At 41.3% G+C, this 18,425-nt stretch overlaps 1 protein-coding gene across 1 annotated transcript in view; it reads right to left on the reverse strand.

Moving 5' to 3' along the window:
• The window catches only part of GSG1L2 (GSG1 like 2), a 62,601-nt gene extending 48,043 nt beyond the window's left edge, over positions 1-14,558 (reverse strand). Inside the window, exon 1 of the mRNA XM_075215407.1 lies at positions 14,154-14,558. Within this exon, the coding sequence (XP_075071508.1) occupies positions 14,154-14,448 (295 nt within the window). The 5' untranslated portion in view covers positions 14,449-14,558. The remainder of the gene's footprint in view (positions 1-14,153) is intronic.
• Between the last annotated feature and the right edge of the window lie 3,867 nt (positions 14,559-18,425).

The following is an 18,425-nucleotide window of genomic DNA, read 5'->3' on the forward strand; positions in this document are numbered from 1 at the left end:
GCACTCCTCAAGCATTGGTCTGCCTCTCCTCCTGTCCTGGCAGTCCTCAAGTATTGGTCTGCCTCTTCTCCTGTCCTGGCACTCCTCAAGCATTGGTCTGCCTCTCCTCCTGTCCTGGCACTCCTCAAGTATTGGCCTGCCACTCCTCCTGTCCTGCCACTCCTCAAATATTGGCCTGCCACTCCTCCTGTCCTGCCACTCCTCAAGCATTGGTCTGCCACTCCTCCTGTCCTGGCACTCCTCAAGCATTGGTCTGCCACTCCTCCTGTCCTGGCACTCCTCAAATATTGGCCTGCCACTCCTCATGTCCTGGCACTTCTCAAGTATTGGCCTGCCACTCCTCCTGTCCTGGCACTCCTCAAGTATTGGCCTGCCACTCCTCATGTCCTGGCACTTCTCAAGTATTGGCCTGCCACTCCTCCTGTCCTGGCACTCCTCAAGTATTGGCCTGCCACTCCTCATGTCCTGGCCTGCCACTCCTCCTGTACAGTCCTGGCACTCCCTACTTGCCATGAATTCATGCTGGTGCACCAAAATTGGTGCTGTATTTTGTGCAAAGTGGCATTGCCAATCCCACCAATATAAGAGATTCTGTGCTCCCTTTGACTATGTCTAGTGTGACAGAAGCACTGGGAAAATGGTAAATGGCAGATATGTAAGCCCTGAATGTATGTGTTTTAAAACCCCATTGAGATTGTTTTTGTATTGGGAAGGAGCTTCCCAAAGAGTGTTTTCAGTTGTGGGAAAAGCCATTACAATGGTCCCTGGGCGAATGAATGGAATGAGAAGGCCATGCTCCATTTATAAGGCCCATTTCGGATCTTCCAACCTGCTAGCAAGTTGCTAATCAGAAGTTGCACCTGTAAGCTGCTGATCTCTTACTTACAAGCCAAAATCATTAAAATAATAAGTGGGTGGAAAACTAATTTAAGTGCGCTTAAAATGAATACATGGTATAGATGAATCTGCTGTTTTTTTAGCCATGTTATTATCAGGAAGTATCAGTGATGGAACCATAACATTTCCTTGTAAAAGTACTTCTGGGGTTAAATTCCACCTCCACAGGGAACACTCAGGAGTTGAGTAAATTAAGCTACCATTGTTATTTCTGTTTGCTCCCTATTGTCTACTTGTGAGCTCTACAGACAGCCAGGAGCCAGACCCAGCAGTGTTCACCTGAGGGAGGACCCCTGGGGAGGTAGGGGAGGGGGCTGGATATTGTGTGAAGCCCACCATTTGAGACCTTTTGCAACTCCCCTGGGCAGGCAATTCCCAAGGTGGGATTACGGGGTGATAAAAGAGGCTACCCTGGGGAGCTGGACACGTATGTGACTGACTTTGGCCAAGAGGTGATGCTCTGCCAGAGATGTGCTGTGGAACATATCTCACTGGATTTATTTGAACTGATTTCCTCACTTGTTGGACCTGCTCGTGAAGGGGGCCGTGTTATATTTAATCCTATTCTACAGAATAATCATCCTTCTATTTTTCCTCTAATACCGTGTCTGAGTGATTTGGGAACCACGTATCTTCACAGTCACTAGAATGCTTTGTGTATTGTATGGTCACTATAATTGTTGTCACATCCATTTTTCTATCCATTGCAGCAAGCTGGTAGAAAAGCTTGGGCCATGTTACCTCAACTGTGTTTGTTACCCTTTCTTTTTTCTGTACCCCACTTAACTTTGAAAAACTCAATAAAAATTTATTGAAGTAAAAAAAAAAAAAAGAAAAGCTTGGGCCACTTGCTTGTGTTTGCTACCCAAGCTAAAATTTGCCAGACAGCCCCTGATTGTCATTCTGTTCTTATTAGAAAGTCATGTGAATAAGTGTTTTCTGACTTGTCTTTGAGTACTCTTTTAAATAAACATGGCCTTTTTTTTTTAAAATGATTACTTTTCATATTGTACAATGAGATATGACATTATATGTAGCCAGCCAGGACTTTCTATTGAGAAGTTGCAAATTACTGTAAGTCACATGACACATAAATTTGATTGACCTGGTCATAAAGAGTAAACATAATTGAGAGTAACATCTGTTTGAATAATGACTTATTGACTAATGCACAATAAGTAGATGGTCTATACAGATAGTGGAGAACAGCAGATTCATCTATACCATGTGTTCATTTTAAATGCACTTAAATTAGTTTTCCACCCACTTATTATTTTACTAAAAACATTGCTTTATCTTTTCTGAGGATTATTTACTAACATTACAATTATAGTGTAAATATGCAATAACCCATGGCAACCAATAACCAATTACCTTTTACCTGTTGAGTGCAAAATAGACAAAGAAAGGAAATGCCTGTATGGTTTTTAGATGCACATTTGGAACAGTGAAAAGTGTTAGAAAAATGTATAGCTTCTCTATGGGTCTGCATATCATCAGGTAGAGAAGTTGATAGTGCAGAGTTAGGAACACCAACGCTAGACAGTGGCCGTTGACTAGTGAGGTGACCAATTCTCTAGCTAGAAGCAGGGTCGCTGGATATTATAAATACTTTTGTTTGTTTGATTGCTGAAACTACAAAACTTGCTGACTGTTCATATCTATCTATCTATCTATATATATATATATATATATATATATATATTTATATATATATATATATATATATATATATATATATATATATAAAACTATACTACTATAGCCTTGAATTTTCAGAAAATGTGATCCCATACATATAATACAAACTTAAACTGACCGACAAAATCGGGACATCTGGGAGGTAGGCAGTATGTTTACAGTGTACAATAACTGGGTAATTTATAAACCGTTACATGTGTATGCAAGGGTCTAATTGACAAGCATTGTGAAAAAAATATTCTTATCAATGATACAGGTAACTTTTTCTCCTGTCATATTTTACAGTGCTTTCTTATAGTCGGCCTGCAGATGTCACTCTGTGTTTAAAGCTGTTTGCAATTAGGATAATTAATACGTAATAGTGTTATCTTTCTCTAGTAATAATTTCAAAATGTACGTGACATGACATAAAATATATAACAATTTAATTGCACTTACCCACACTATGAAAACTAACAGTCAGCCCCCTGTCACTGAACACCAGAACCCTAAATTACTCATTACAGGAAACATAGATGGTCAGTGACAAAAAGGGTAAGACCTTACACAAAGGTCACCCTAGTCTGTCCCATCTTCTTAATCATAAAGCATGTGTAATACCCTGCATATCACAGGTATTACATATTACTGAATGCAATCATTCAGAAAGCTACAGTTCCCCAGAGTGCCTCTGGGAAGTTAAATGCACATTGCATCTGCTATTTTGGGATGGGCAAACTACAGTGAATGAACTAGAAGGTTCCAGGAGTTTCTTGGGAAAAGGTGGAGGAGCCAAAAACGGACTGGCTAATGAGAGAAGTGATGTGTGACTGCTGGCTGAGCTAATAAAGGATCTTCCCAACAAGAGCCACTGAATGCTATGGCTTCTCACCTCTGTTTTACCCAGTTTGTTTATTAGTTTACTGTGTTTGTCCCCAATTGTAAGGCGCTACGGAATATGTTGACGCTATATAAATAAATGTTGATGATGATGATGGATTGCTGTCCTGAGGGATGTTTGCAGCCAGCCCAGAAAGACGCACCTTTGCAGTATAGGAAAAGACCTAACTTGCCACTGCCCAGGAGATGTCAGCAGGACTCTTATGCAGACAGATTCGTTTTTTTTTGCTTTGCTTTGTTCTTTTATTTAGTTATTTAATTGAGACATAAACTATTTTGTAAACCTCTGGCCAGGATTGTAATATTGCTATTGAGAGGTGTTATAGCACTGGCTAAAAGAAGAGTTTGTTTAACCCTACAGTTGCTGGGAGAGTTGCTTAGTCCATAAGACGGATTGCTAAGTGGACACTGTATTATACACTGGAAATCGTTTATTGTGCAGAATTGCTTTTGTTTACGATATCACACATGCATCAAGGTGACTACTGATTTCAACTTGTACAAGTAAATAAGATCCGCTTAAACCTGTGGATTATAATATACCTCTTGGGTTCTGCATATCATAAAGTGAACTAGAAAGCATCTAACCTGAACAAGCTGGATTAATCCTTGTTACATCTCCACTGATTTTTGTCTGATAAGTATCTTCGGTATAATTGCACTAAAAGTATTTTGATTGATTGGTCTAAATTATCTGCTGCCGCAGCATTTAATGCAGTGGTCTAATTAACTTGTAACAACATGTTGTCTACCAAAGTATCTATCCAGTGAAATCCATTTCACTGAAGCACAGTGCCTAGATTTAAAGTGGGATATTTTATTCAGTGACCTATGTGTTGTGTTGGTTTATGTTTGCATATTGTTGAACCAAGATTCCTAAAATGTTATTTATTTTGTGACATGTTGAATAACATTGAATGTTGATTGTATCGTACTATTACTTCTCTACACTACCGCTACTTATCTACTGCTGTGGTAAAGTCTTATGCCACAAGCAAAGTGAATAAACCCACGAGTTTATGCAGTTTTAGCCCTGTGTTCCTTGTTTTATTCCAACACTACTGGGGGTACCTTTGCCTCTCCACCATACCACCAGGCCTGTAGAATTCTTCCTTATGCTACTTTTGGGGTGCCACCCATCCGCCCCATTACACATGTCTGAAGGACCGGTAAATCTCACAGGAAATGTTGTCTTCCCTTTTCCTGACTTCTCAATGCAATGCCTCAGCCAGTCAGTCATACTCCCGGATTGTAGATCCCAGTAGGGACCACCAGGGGTTCACTCAGGAAACCCTCACCTGACTCCCTAAAATAACTTTGGAAACACACACACACAGGTGAAGAGCATAAGCCTCTTGGCACATTTATTTGAAGCAGGGGTTGGCAGGTCAGGGAGGCTTGGGGGCATAGTTGGTTGCCATGGGCTGAGTCACTGGGCTACCTGCATTTTTTTCCCTTTAAAATGTTCCTATCAGACTTCTGAGCTGAGTCTCGCCCCCCAGGCTAATATTTGCCAGCCAGCCCCTGATTTGAAGCCTTGTAACCTAATGTTCTGAAACATGATCAGTAGTCAGTGGTGTATAATAATAAGCAGTTTAATTTCTAATATGGTGGTAAAAGTGCAGAGAAATGTAACTGCAAGATGATAATTAGATGATAACAATAAGATACAAAGAATAATATTAATATCTGAACAATAGTGTAAAGTGTATTGTGTATTAATATTTGAGGACAGTAACACAATATGATAATGAGGTAATATCTGAATGCAAATGACAATTGCACGTCCAATACAATAAAAGGTGAATAACAATAACAAGATAAAACCAATTTAAATGTAATACTATAAGATCCATTATTTCCAGTGCTTTAAAGACACTGGAAATACTCTTAAACAAAATAGTATACAAGCCTCAATAGTAGAAGAATGAGAGCGTGTAGCAATATCATGTCACTTTAGTACTCTTTGCGAGGATCACGGACTAACATAGTAAGGAAGAGGGGTTACATTCTACAATTACCTACAGATGCACACCCTGAAACCAGGAATTTGCATACAAGAAATATGGATGAAATGGAGACGAATATATAGAATATAGGTGGCTTAAATTAGAATATGAAGTAGCAATAACCTAAATGATAATAGTGTAAATAATAGCAGTTCTGAAGACATGCCAATGCAGTTAGAACTGACTTGCAAGATAAAGAAAACAATGATAACGGATGTTATAGTCCCAATATTAGGGTTTTTATGAGGAGGGTAAATCGGCAGGTATCACATTCAGTTTTAGGACTGGAGATTAGAGCTGTTCACTGACCCGTGTTTTGGTTTTAGTTTTGGATCTCGATTAACTTTGTGTTTTGGTTTTGGGAAAACCGCCCCGGCGTGTTTTGGTTTTGGATCCCTATTTTTTTCTAAAATCCCTATTTGTTTTGCTAAAATCACATAATTTGGCTATTTTTTTGTTCCTCCATTATTATTAACCTCACTAACATTAATTTCCAGTCATTTCCAGTCAATGTTTGTCAAGTGACAAGAACACTGCCACCCCTCCTGTTTCTGTATGAGCAATGGCACTGAGCAATGGCACTGGAGACTGGAGAGTTACAAGAACACTGCTACCCCTGTTTCTGTATGAGCAATGGCACTGAGCAATGTCACTGAAGAATGGAGTCTCCTGGAGAGGGAAGTACTTATGGAATTCACAACCCACGAGATCTGAAAACGCAACAACATTTTGCCTCAATTCAGATCCGAGGATGCGCAAAAGTACTGAGCCGCCTCGTGAGCTTACTTGGATCCCCTAAGTTCGGGTGGGTTCGGTTTTCAGAAATCCGAGCCAGAGCATCTCTATTGGAGATGTGTCTCATTCCAAGAAATACTGCCTCTTGGACAGGTGTAGATAAACACAATGGAAAGGGCGGCGTAGTCACTTGGATACCAAGCACTATTAAATGTATAGGAAAGCTAATAAGAATGAGGGGAGGTGTAATCCTAGCAGTATGCAGCAATACAAGGCTGTACCTCTGTCTCAAACAGACTGCCACAGGCAAATTGGTTGTGATTCAGTGCAGTGTTAAGCAAGTTTCTCACCAGTTGTGGAAACCTGGAGGATCCTCTGAACACTCCCTGAATATTCTGTCCGTGTCTGGACTTCTTCTGTTCCTCTAGACTGAAATATTGCTCCCTCTTATATTTTGGACTGGACCAGGATACCCCCTGCTTCTCAAGCAGTTTGTACATGACCCTTTTTAGCTTATTCTCTGGCTGTTGCAGACTACCCTCTGGAACTGGAAATTCTCTATAATCGTTTGGCACCTACCACTAGCAATCTTGCAGCACTACCTGATAAATTGACAGCTTAGGTGATTAAACTTGCAGCTTTTTCTGTAAGATTTGCAGCTCTCTCTGTCGATTTAGTAGCCAGGACTATCACTAGGAGGTACGGAAAGTACCAATGTATGGAGCACAGAGTGACCAGGTGGCTCCCAGGTCAGCCTTGATCTCTTTAGGTCCTCAACTATTCTGAGTGGAGCCCCAGGTTTAAACATCTAGCTGGGGATGTGCAGCAATATCTGGGCCAGCTCTGTCCTAAAGAGTCCTGACCTACAACTCACCTCACTGGAAGAGTGAGTTCTGTGGAGTGGAGTGCTGCAGGGAAAGGCAAAAACAAAAAGGCCTTCACCATTCTAGTCAGACTAGTGGCAATGAGAAGGGATGAAATTCCCTTAGAGAAAGCTGCATGTTTGAGGGAGAAAGCTGCATGTTTGATGGAGAAAGCTGCCAGTATTGCCAAAAGAGCTTTCAATCTAACAGGGGGAGTCTAGGTCCAGGCCAGCAGTCCAAAAGGAGTCCAACACAAAAGGGAGTCTAGGTCCTGTCCAGATGCCCATATGGAGTCCATAAGGAGTATAGGTCTTGTCCATAGAGAGTCCAAGTCCTGTACATAGAGAGTCCAGGTCCTGTCTGGTAGGAGCCCTGGTCCTGTCTGAAAAGGGTTCCAGCTCCTATCCAGCAAGGGGTCCAGGTCCTGTTCGGAAGGGCATCCAGGTCCTATTTGGAAGGAGTCCAGGTCCTGTTCAGAGAGAGTCCAAGTCCTGTCCTTAAAGATACCAGATCCTGTCTGTAGAGAGTCCAGGTCCTGTCCATAGTAGTGAGATCAGGGTGTATAGTGCCTGTAGGTTTAAATATGAATGGTGCCTACTTTGAGCCCACACCCAAGGGATTTAAGAAAAAAATGTAATGTATAACATGGAACTAATACCAGCTGCATTCCTGAAACAGTTATCACTTACAAAATGTTGATATTGAGAGCAGGGTCGCTGAGAGGGGGTGGGGTGGGTACTATTTCCCTGGGTCCAGGCATGCCAGGGTGCCCATGGAAATAGTACCCACCCCTGGTGCTGGCAGGATGGCACAGTGATGAATGGAGGGGCAGGATGGCACAGTGATGAAGAGGGGGCAGGATGGCACAGTGATGAAGGAGAGGGGGGGCAGGATGGCACAGTGATGAAGGGGGGCAGGATGGCACAGTGATGAATGGGGGGCAGCATGGCACAGTGATGAAGGAGAGGGGGAGGCAGGATGGCACAGTGTAATGAAGGGGGGAGCAGCATGGCACAGTGAAGAAGGAAAGGGGGGAACAGGATGGCACAGTGTAATGAAGGAGGAGAGCTTCATGGCACAGTGATGAAGGAGAGAGGGGGCAGGATGGGCAGGCTTGTGGTAATGTGTATTTGATGGCACAGGGGTTTGTTGTAATGTGTGTTTGTGATAGCACAGGGGGCTTGTGGCAATGTAGTGTGAGGTAGGTGGTGACTAATTAATGGGTGCAATTTTGTTTGTTGGGTGATGATGGGGCAATTTAATAGTGGGGACTATTAATTTAAGATGGGGTGGTTTAGGGGCTATTGAATGTGGGGGTTAGTTTGGGGAGAATGAGGTCTCTTTCTTAAATGTGACTATGAATATGGCAGTGAAGATTGCGGGAAATAGGTATATTTATGAAATGTAAAGACTATTAATTTATTGCTGGGGCTGTTTGGAGGGAGGGAAATAGGTTTATTTATTAAATGGGAATACTATTATTTTAATGTTGGGGCTGGAGAAAGGCCTAATTACTAATCATAGGTGCTATTGATTTAACGCTGGGGCTGTTTGGAATTTTCTAAATGTACCCATTTTGTTCCCAAATAGGACCACCAACATTGCAGGATCCAGACAAGCCGCAACTAAAGAAACCAGCAGCCACAGGTGGTGAAAGTGACAAGAACAGGTAGGAGAGAGCAGGACAGTTTGTGAAATGTTGCGATTCAGGTGGGAAAATCCCAATTTTTGGTGCGTGTTCTGCCCAATGTAAAGGGCAGGCCAAGACTTTGAACTCTTAATGTACACACTGCAATGTTTATATACTACACTATGGTGCTAGATGTCCTGAAAGTTAGGAGTGCTCGGACATATGTCACGCTCCGGCGAGCGGGCACTGCACCCTTGTGCCAATGATGTACACAACAATGGAGGTGTTTTTCTGTAGGAGGGTGGCCTAGCGCCTTTCACCTGCTAGCAACGCCGCAATGGTGTATAGTCACGCTCCCAATTGTATGAACACACCCACCACCACTTTTTTACATGTTCAACTATAAGGGGGGCCCCATGAAGTTGTTGTACCGGGGCCATGCATTCCTCTTGGCAGCCCTGATTGATAACACTGCCGTTGCTGAATTTGCTACTTTACCATTGTTATTGCTGACTCTTGTACAGCAAGTTATTGATAAATGTCATTATTGAATGTCTTAAAATGCCAAATGGCCTTCCCCCTTTTCTTGGTGTGTGTGAGTCAACGCTAGTCATTTATAGTGAGTTGGGCAGATTTCTCGATTCAACTCTGTCATACATTGTCAATATCTCCGACTCGGTTGGAGAACACTACTTGGACAAAGGCACTGCAATCGAAAAGAGATAACACTAACCTTATCTGTGCGATATATCTGTCCTCCAGGTGCGTTCAAATAACTTGTGAAAGAGAGACTACACTTTGTTGATCCTTAATGATTAAGCAACTGTTGCTGTCTGTTGTTGAAGTCATTCAATTATTCCAGTCTATTACAAACGCATAGTACTAAATTATAAAGTTTGCTTATTCAATAACTTCAGGCACTTTTAGTACTCGTCCTCGTTTTAAAGAAAACACAAATGAGCTATTGAAGAAACAATATATATTGATTTCCGTTTTGGCACACAAAAGATATATTTATATATTATGTTTTCGCCTCTTCCACCCAGGTTTAAAATTGAAGAACAAACACATAATCCAGGTATTAAGAGATCACAATTCTCTGTTTAAGAACATAATACACTAACTAAGCTTACTGCAGCTACACAACCAATTTTAATATGTGGGTAAAACTTGCTCATTTAATTTTGTGCAGTGGGAGCCAGGTATAGGTGCTTGTCAGTCAAATTATGCAAATCAAAGCTGCTGCTAGCTAGGTGGCGGACAACCTTAGGAAAAATAATTCCTGGGTGGTAATGCAGATTTAACATCTAATAATTTGGCAGGGTATGTCGCCGAGGCAATAATCCTTTTATCTGCCAGGGAATTACATCCTGAATAATGGAACGGACATGAAAATGGAATTTCAGCTTTCAAACACAGCGGTCAAAATGTGCAAGCTGTTAAAATGCAACCATATATCCTGTAATAACTTCTCCCACCATTTAGGAATCTCATCCACTAGTAGTTAGACATCTTCCACTGACATAGCAATAAAGCTGAAGCAGTTCTATGTGATGTTTGGTCTCTCTGCTGCTGGTGATGCCATTAATTCAACACACTGGGCTGTATCCAAGTGCTAACTAGCTATAGTGGCCTAGACGCTTCCCCTTTGTGATTGCTAATTTAGGAAAAAAAGGAAGCACCTGAGTCACTGTAGATCAGATTTGGGCAATAAACAGGGGAGGGCTGGCAAATTCTAGCCCGTCGAGCCAGACTTGACTCAGCAGCCTTTTAGGAACATTTTAAATAAAATAAAATGCAGATGGGCCAGTACCCCAGCCCAAGGCAACCCACTATGGAACCGCCCTGGGGGGCAGATGCCCCCATGCCCCCCAGCCCAGCCTGCCCCTGCCAATAGGCCCCACAGCTATCTTATCAGAATTAGGACAGCTGACTTCCGCATCACGTGACCTCCACTGCACAGTGCAGGGAGGTCACATGGCACACACGAGAAGAAGAGGGTGCACTGTGCTCTCCCACCTTGCGCTATGCTACCCCTTTGAACACTGAAGGGCTCTGGGTTTGAATGAAGGGTGGTGGAAACAGGAGGTATCTGAGTGAGTACTGTGTTTATATACTGGACAGTGGGGGAGAGTACTACATATCATCATCATCATCATCATCATCATCATTTATTTATATAGCGCCAACATATTCCGTAGTGCTTTACAATATACTATACTATATGGCAGTATATACTGGAGTTTTGTACTGTATACTAGACAATTGGAATTTGCTGAATCAGATGAATAGGGGGGAACTGTTAATGCCAAGTGACTATACAATGGTTTGTTTTATCATATGCTGGTCATTTGAACTTATTCTAACTTAATAATATTCAGATGGGTATTAATAGGGGGTGTAGATGGGTCAGCAGATTGTGCACTGGGACCCTAGGGTCTCTAGTTATGTAAATGACCCTTCTCTATACAAGGTCAACAAAATGCAGTCTTAAAACTGTGCCATTTACTACATTCACAAGTGGTTAGGTATGTATTGTCCTAATTCTGACATCCCCTCCAGGCTGGTATTGGGCTGCTAGTATAAGATATAGGAAACACAGTAACAGGTGATAAGATCAAGGGGTAGAGTTGTCAGACCTTCTCAAAAAGTGGAAGTGTTGCTCATAGCAACCTATCAGATTCTAGCTGTCATTTTCGAGAATGTACAAGGTAAATGATAGCTAGAATCTGATTGGTTGCCATCGGCAACTCCATTTAACTCTTATTAGAATGTTTGATTAATCCACTCCCAAAAGAGTCCTCTAATAACAGGTTGTGGCATATTGGTTCAAGTTACAGTTATAAAATTCATTAGCTTTGTCACTTGTTTCTTCATGATCTTCCTTTATGATTTTCTCTGGAGTGTTTAGATTCTCACAGTTAATGGCTTGCAATTTGTTGCTAGCCAGCCCGGCTCTCACAGATTTAATGTATAACAGAGGCAGCATGTTAAGAGCTTGCTCTGGAATGAAATTGCAGTCCACGTCACATTAGCCCACCCCAGAAAGATAGATTTGCTGTTTTACTCAGTCAAGTGACTCTTTTTTTTTCTTGTTTTTTTACATTTCCTACTTCCATTAAACTAACATAATTTGGAAACCCCATCAGTAAATGCACTTTATCTACAGATCGTTGCTTCTGTAACAAATGATTCATTGAGCAAACTGTCAATTAACTACCATTCTGTGATGTAACGCAGCAAGAGGGGGAAAAACATGCTGGCAAAATCAGGATGAGAAAATGATACAAGCATGCAAGCTTTACAGTTGTACAACGGCATATGGTTAGATAGATCTTAGAGGACCAGTGAACACTGTAACCCCTTAACGTCACCTTCACCACCACCACCACCAGTATTGTGCAGGAGGGTGAGGGTGGCTGTGAGGAACATGGACATGATCCTGTAGATCTTCTACGATGGAGCTCACTGGCGTTCTATGCAATAAGCGGCCAGGCTCAGTATTCGGCTGTCATCCGACTTGCAGCAAAGGTGCTGGCATGCTCTGCTGCAATCTCTTTGCAATTTATTGTAAAACACTTCTAGGCTTGTGTGGGTACAAATTTGAAAAGCAAAATTAAATTGTACATCAAACCATGAACTACTTGGACCCTCCTCCTTATTAATCTTATCTTTTGCAGTCTTGTCCCAAAGTACTGCTTATTTGACTCTCGTTAAGGTAATATCTCAAGGTAATAAGGAGGCATCAAGACTTTAAGGGGTATATTTACTAAACTGCAGTTTGAAAAAGTGGAGATGTTGCCAATAGCAACCAATCAGATTCTAGTTATCATTAATTTACTACATTCTGCAGAATGACAGCTAGTATCTGATTGGTTACTATAGGCAAAATCTCCACTTTTTCAAACCCGCAGTTTAGTAAATTTAGCCCCAAGTGTCCTATTTAATGACTTCTGACTTGCTCATTACCAAGGACAACTGGTCCAAGTTTGCCACCCAAATCAGTTGTCAGTGGTGTAAAACCAGTTGCAGATTATATAAAAACATTCATGTAACTTTATGAGATGGGGAAAAGGTGTTTGTCCTTGGCTGCTCTTATCTATTTTTAGTGTTAATGTAAAGCAAAAGAGTGTCCTGTTGTCAGCAATACTACAGCAATCTACATGTTGTCCCATTTTCTTGTACAGCACTTCTAAACCCATTGACGGTCAGAGCTCAGGATTTCTTTTGATAAAAATGTTCTTAGTTCTGACTTCTGAGCATCTTTTGCACAATACCGCTCCTTTCCACAGAGATTATCCTTTCAGCCCCCTATCAATAAACTCCTTTATTTGTGGAAATAAGACATTTTATATAAGATCATTTCATGTGGATGGATGGATGTCTCTTACACGGAGTTGTCATAAATGTATTTTGTTTTTTCCTCGGGAGTAATATATCAGGCTGGGAAGTTAAAAAAACCTCATCATTATACAAACACATCAGTTGGAGGTGACAGGTAATCCTTTCTAAAGTCACTTGGTAAATTAAATATGACAAATTCACCCATGAATAAAGGATCTGTGTCACATTTTGCCATCCCCATCCGCAGCCTCTATCAGAGCCTATTCATTGTAGGTCCTTATACATCCATCATAGGGTTCTCTATCATTTATAAAGCAAAGTACAGGGACACAGTTGGTATATCTCTTGCTCATCTCTGAAAACCTTCCAGTAAGTACCTTTTACCATCCGAAATACAATCAAATTGTTTTATAAATCTATTTCTGACGCTCAGAAGACAATTATTGATAGAACACAAAAAGAGATCAATATATTCAGATTTGTCTGTGTTTGTATTTGTCCTACAAACACAGACAAAAAATAAACCCAAATAACTTAATAATGCAAATGATACATCTATACGTGTATATAATTGCCCATTTGTTATTCAGATACTAATAATCTGTAAATGGACATGTAACATCTGCTTGTTTAAAATCTTATTGTAAACTTTCTTTTTATTACCTACACCTCAAGGAGAATATAAGAGGTCATGTATCCATTCACCCACAACTTCTGACCTCTCGTTCTCTGGTTTTGTGAGCTAAGGCTGGTTATTATAAACTAGGTAAATATCTTCTGTTGTAATAAGATTGCATTTTTTAGGCTCCTACTACATTCTTATAATAAGGAGGCTCTTAATGTGTGTTTTACAGGGCAGACTGTGCTCTTTACCAAAACCCTAAGGCATATGATGCACTATGACACAGTGTCCTTGGCTTTTTCCCAAGGTCCAAAGATCTAATTCTATTTCTGTAAGCTTCTATTGTTCTGTGTAAATTGATCTTGGAGTGTAAGCTCCGCAGTCAACTGGCAGATGTACATATAACAAATTTTGACTTGAGCCCCCAAGTACTGCGTCTAAACAGATTAATAAGGACTTTCTTGTGCACTTACCGTCCCCACTAATGTTCTCCTCACAGGAATACCAAATCCCAGCGTGAAAATGTCTTTCAATAAATTTGTCATCTCCAGTTTCCCAAGTGTACTGGACAACATTGCTGTTGTTGGTTTCAGAGTTGTTAAATCGGATACAGTAAGCCTGCTTCTCCCTGGCTTTCCCCGTGCAGAAAGGTTTGGGCACTTTCCGGATCCCTTCACACCAGTAGCTGCTGCTGAAAGCAGTGATGGAAAAGAGGAGGGAGAGGAAATTGAGTGTCAGAGCTACAGTAGCTCTCCTCCGTCTCTCCATCCCCACAGCACCGCTGTGATCCTTAACGTGTGAATGAGGATGAGGGGATGGAGAGAAGCACCTGCTTATGTTACCCAGGCGTCTTCCTCCATCTCTCAGCACCCAATGAGAAGTCGCTGCATTGATTTGAGCACGGCTCCTATGAGGTCCTCTCCTCTGCTGTCGTGTATGACAGGCTGATGGACAGCAGACGGAGAGGATTGCTCTGCTAAATGTCAGGAATAAAATAGGAGACTGTACCACAGACAGAGCAGGCAGCTAATAGGCAATTGCTTATAAGAGTGCAGGGTATGAGAAGTGGCTTCATTGAAAGCTGTTTGCAGACATTGCCAAGTGTTTGGAAATGTTTGATCCTGGATCTTATTACAAAGTGTACCCCCTTTTATTGTTCTGTATGCTGGATTCAGCTCTCAGAGTCTCTGTTTTTTTCTTCTGTATGGTGTAGAAGAAAAGGTTTATTGACAGAAAGAATTTCAAATTGATTGATATTATGACCATGTTTATTGGCAGGGTGATTGGGGGGAGGGTTTAGTTCATCATGTCTGCCAAGTACTGTAGAAACAAATGGAAAGTGCAAATACCATTTTATTTCATTTTGTGACATCACTAGTGGATAGATGCACCTGTCAAAAATAAAGGACATTTATGAAAACGTACACCTAGGAAAAGGGTGCTGTTGCTCATAGCAACCAAACTTATTCCAACTCTAATTTTGTTAGCGCAGTATAGAAAATAAAGCAATGATTGGTTGCTATGGGCAACATGACGTTTTTCTTTCTTCTGTAACCGCATAAATGTCCCCACTATGACAGCGTAATTTGTATTGAATGTGCATATATCCTGTCTGTTTAGCTGTTTGCACAAGATTAATATGCTAACCAGTTTATAAATCTAATTATTTATGCATCCAAAGGGGCAATATTTCAGCTTAAATCAGGATCTTGGTTAATTCATGTAGTGTGTTACTTCCAGTGTAGGACAGGGCCATCTTTTCCATTGGGCACGATGGGCAGCTGCCCGGGGGCCCCACGGGCAAGGGGGCCCCATAGGCACGGCTCTTAATGAGAATAAATAATCCTGCAAAAGAAAAAAACCTGCAAAAAAAACCTTCAAGGGTCACTGAGCAAGTACATCTATCTATCTCTATCTCTATATATCTATATCTATATCTGTATATATCTATATATCTATATCCATATCTAGGGGCCCCGGTGCACTGCTTTGCCCAGGGGCCCATAATGTTGTTAAGATGGCCCTGGTGTAGGACTGGGGTATGAAGGGCTCACCGGGTTAAGTAACTCATGAATTGATCCTACACTGGGCACTTATGACCCAGAGATTTCAGCAATGTATTATACTTGTTGGTCAGAGGCAGGTGCTGAATAATAATATTATTATATGACCTGTCAGGCTAAGCCTTGCCTCCACAGTGTGTCCTATCAATGACGTTGCCGTCAATCACAGCGTTTGTTCAGCAATGGTTGTACAAGAATATCCTTCCTATGGCTATGATAAAAGGACCATACAAACTATTTTTAATCATGAGTTGAGTGACATAAGCAATAATATAAATAATAATAATAATACCACTCTTTGGTACACATTAATTTGCTGCGTAAATTAACAATTATGTGTATTCCTGTCTGTAGTAACTGCAGCTGAGATCATTGTGATCTCCCCCTTCCCCCAGATATTAATTACATAGCTGTGAGTGCCATCCAGACGTATGGAGGGGAAGGCATTAATTGTCGGATGATCTAATAATCCAGAAATGTATTTGCATGATAAAGTGACAGCTCTCCGTGTCTTAAAAGAAGGTAATTGATTATTTTTTTATTTTTTTTTACAATTGAACATCTGGACCAAATGAATGAGTTGGATGAATATAATTGGGAGGTAGGTGGTAAAGTCTAAGTCACCAAGATTATTCTTATTTGTTAAGTGTAGAAAGCAATAAAATAAGCAAGAAAATAGGTTTTATTTTTATATCATTAATTCTGATTTGTGTAAATATGTGTGTGTATATATATATATATATATATATATATATATATATATATATAGCTGATAATGCATTACCTTGTGCATCAGTATTTAATTTTAAGAAACAACTTCAGACCTTGTATTATAAAAAAAGAACAAGACATGCAAATATTATTTATTGCACCTTAAGTGTATACTACTCTAATGTATGTTATATTGCTTTAATGCAGCAACATACAGCAACATACAGTGTAGGTTATTATAGGGTTGATTATATTATTTTCATTTGTTCACTAGTGATATCATTACTGTTTATAAATTACTGCAGTCTGTTTATTTTAGTACTGAAGAAATATTATTGTCAGGACTTGAAAATAGCAAATATTCATTGCAACTATAGTTAGCTGTTACATTATGTCCTTCTTTAGATCTATCCACAAACACATATGTCCAGCAATCTGGCTGTCCGTCTGTTCATTCAGTTACACACCTGTTCAAATAATCCAGAAACTATGTTTACCTGTGCATATGTCATCCTTTCTGTCTGTTCATTCACATATCTACACATCTGTCCATCGTCCTTTCTATCTGTCCATTCATTCATCTGCACATCTCTCTCATTCTTCTTGCCTCTCCGTCCAATCATCTACACATCTGTCTGTCATCGTTCCTGTCAGTCCATCCAATCATCTACACATCTGCATGTCATCCTTCCTGTTGTCCTTCCTGTCTGTCCCTCCATGCATATACATATCTGTTATCTTTCTTGTCTGACCATCCAATCATTTGTATGTAATACCCTGCAAATCACAGGTATATTACTGAATGCACTCATTCAGAAGACTACGTTCCTCAGAGTGCCTCTCAATGCAAATTGCGTCTGCCATTTTGGGGTGGACAAACTGCAAGCTACAGCCCACGCTGCTCACTAGTGCCCCAGACTGCACTAGAAGTGTGCAAAAGCCTGCAAAAAATGGCATTTTGGCACCAAAATGTACTAGAAGGCTTCAGGAGCTTCTTGGGGAAAAAAGGAGAGGCGTCAAAAACGGACTGGCTGCGAGTTGTGATGTGTGACTGTGTCACGGAGGTGACTTTAGTACCTGCAAGTATTGGCACAGCTACACAAGGAGGCGCGGAGTCTAACACGCCGCCGGTATTCACCAGGGACCCCCGCAAGGAGGTTTGGACTTCGCGGCCCTCCCAGATAGCTACTTGCGAGGTAAGGGGCAAATCCGTAGTCGTACAGGCAGAGTCAGGACCAAGCGGGCAGATAAGGTACAGAATCAGGAGGCAGAGAATAGTCAGCAGGCCAAGGTCAAACCGAAGTAACAGGACACAGGGAGAATCCAAAGGCGAGGTCAGGAAGCCGGGTCAGTAACAGGAAATCAATAGGTAGGATATAATGAAGATATCACAGGAACGCTGGAGGCTAGATTACTAGTTGCTCTGGCATCCTAGTGATGTCAGAGCAGGATATATATAGGAAGTCCTTAACCCTCATTGGTGGGCAGAGATTCGGCGGTCTGACCGCCGACAGGAAGCTAGCAGCGCGTCCCGTTGTTATGGTGACGGGCGCGCATGCGCACCGCGCCGCCGGAAGACGCGTCTCCGTTGCCTAGCAACGGGACGCTCAGGGACAGACAGCCGTCCATCCCGGCTTAGCGTGGAGGCGCGGGAACGGCGTCTGACAGACTGCTGGCTGGGATAATGTAGGATCTTCCCACAAAGAGACACTGAATGCTATTGCTGAACTGTTGTCCTGAGGGATGTTTGCAGCCGAAGAATGTAAAAGCTAGCCCAGAAGGAAGCGTATTTGCAATGTAGGAAAAGACCTAACTTGCTACAGTCCATGAGATGTCAGCAGGACTCATATGAATACAGATAAGTTTATTTTGATTTTCTATGTTCAAGTTATTTAAGTGAGACATCAAGCTGTGTTATTAAAACCTCTGACCGGCACTGTAATATTGCTATTGAGAGGTTATGCTGCTTTC

The sequence above is a fragment of the Mixophyes fleayi genome, chromosome 6 (assembly GCF_038048845.1).
Source record: "Mixophyes fleayi isolate aMixFle1 chromosome 6, aMixFle1.hap1, whole genome shotgun sequence".
Classification (NCBI taxonomy): domain Eukaryota; kingdom Metazoa; phylum Chordata; class Amphibia; order Anura; family Limnodynastidae; genus Mixophyes; species Mixophyes fleayi.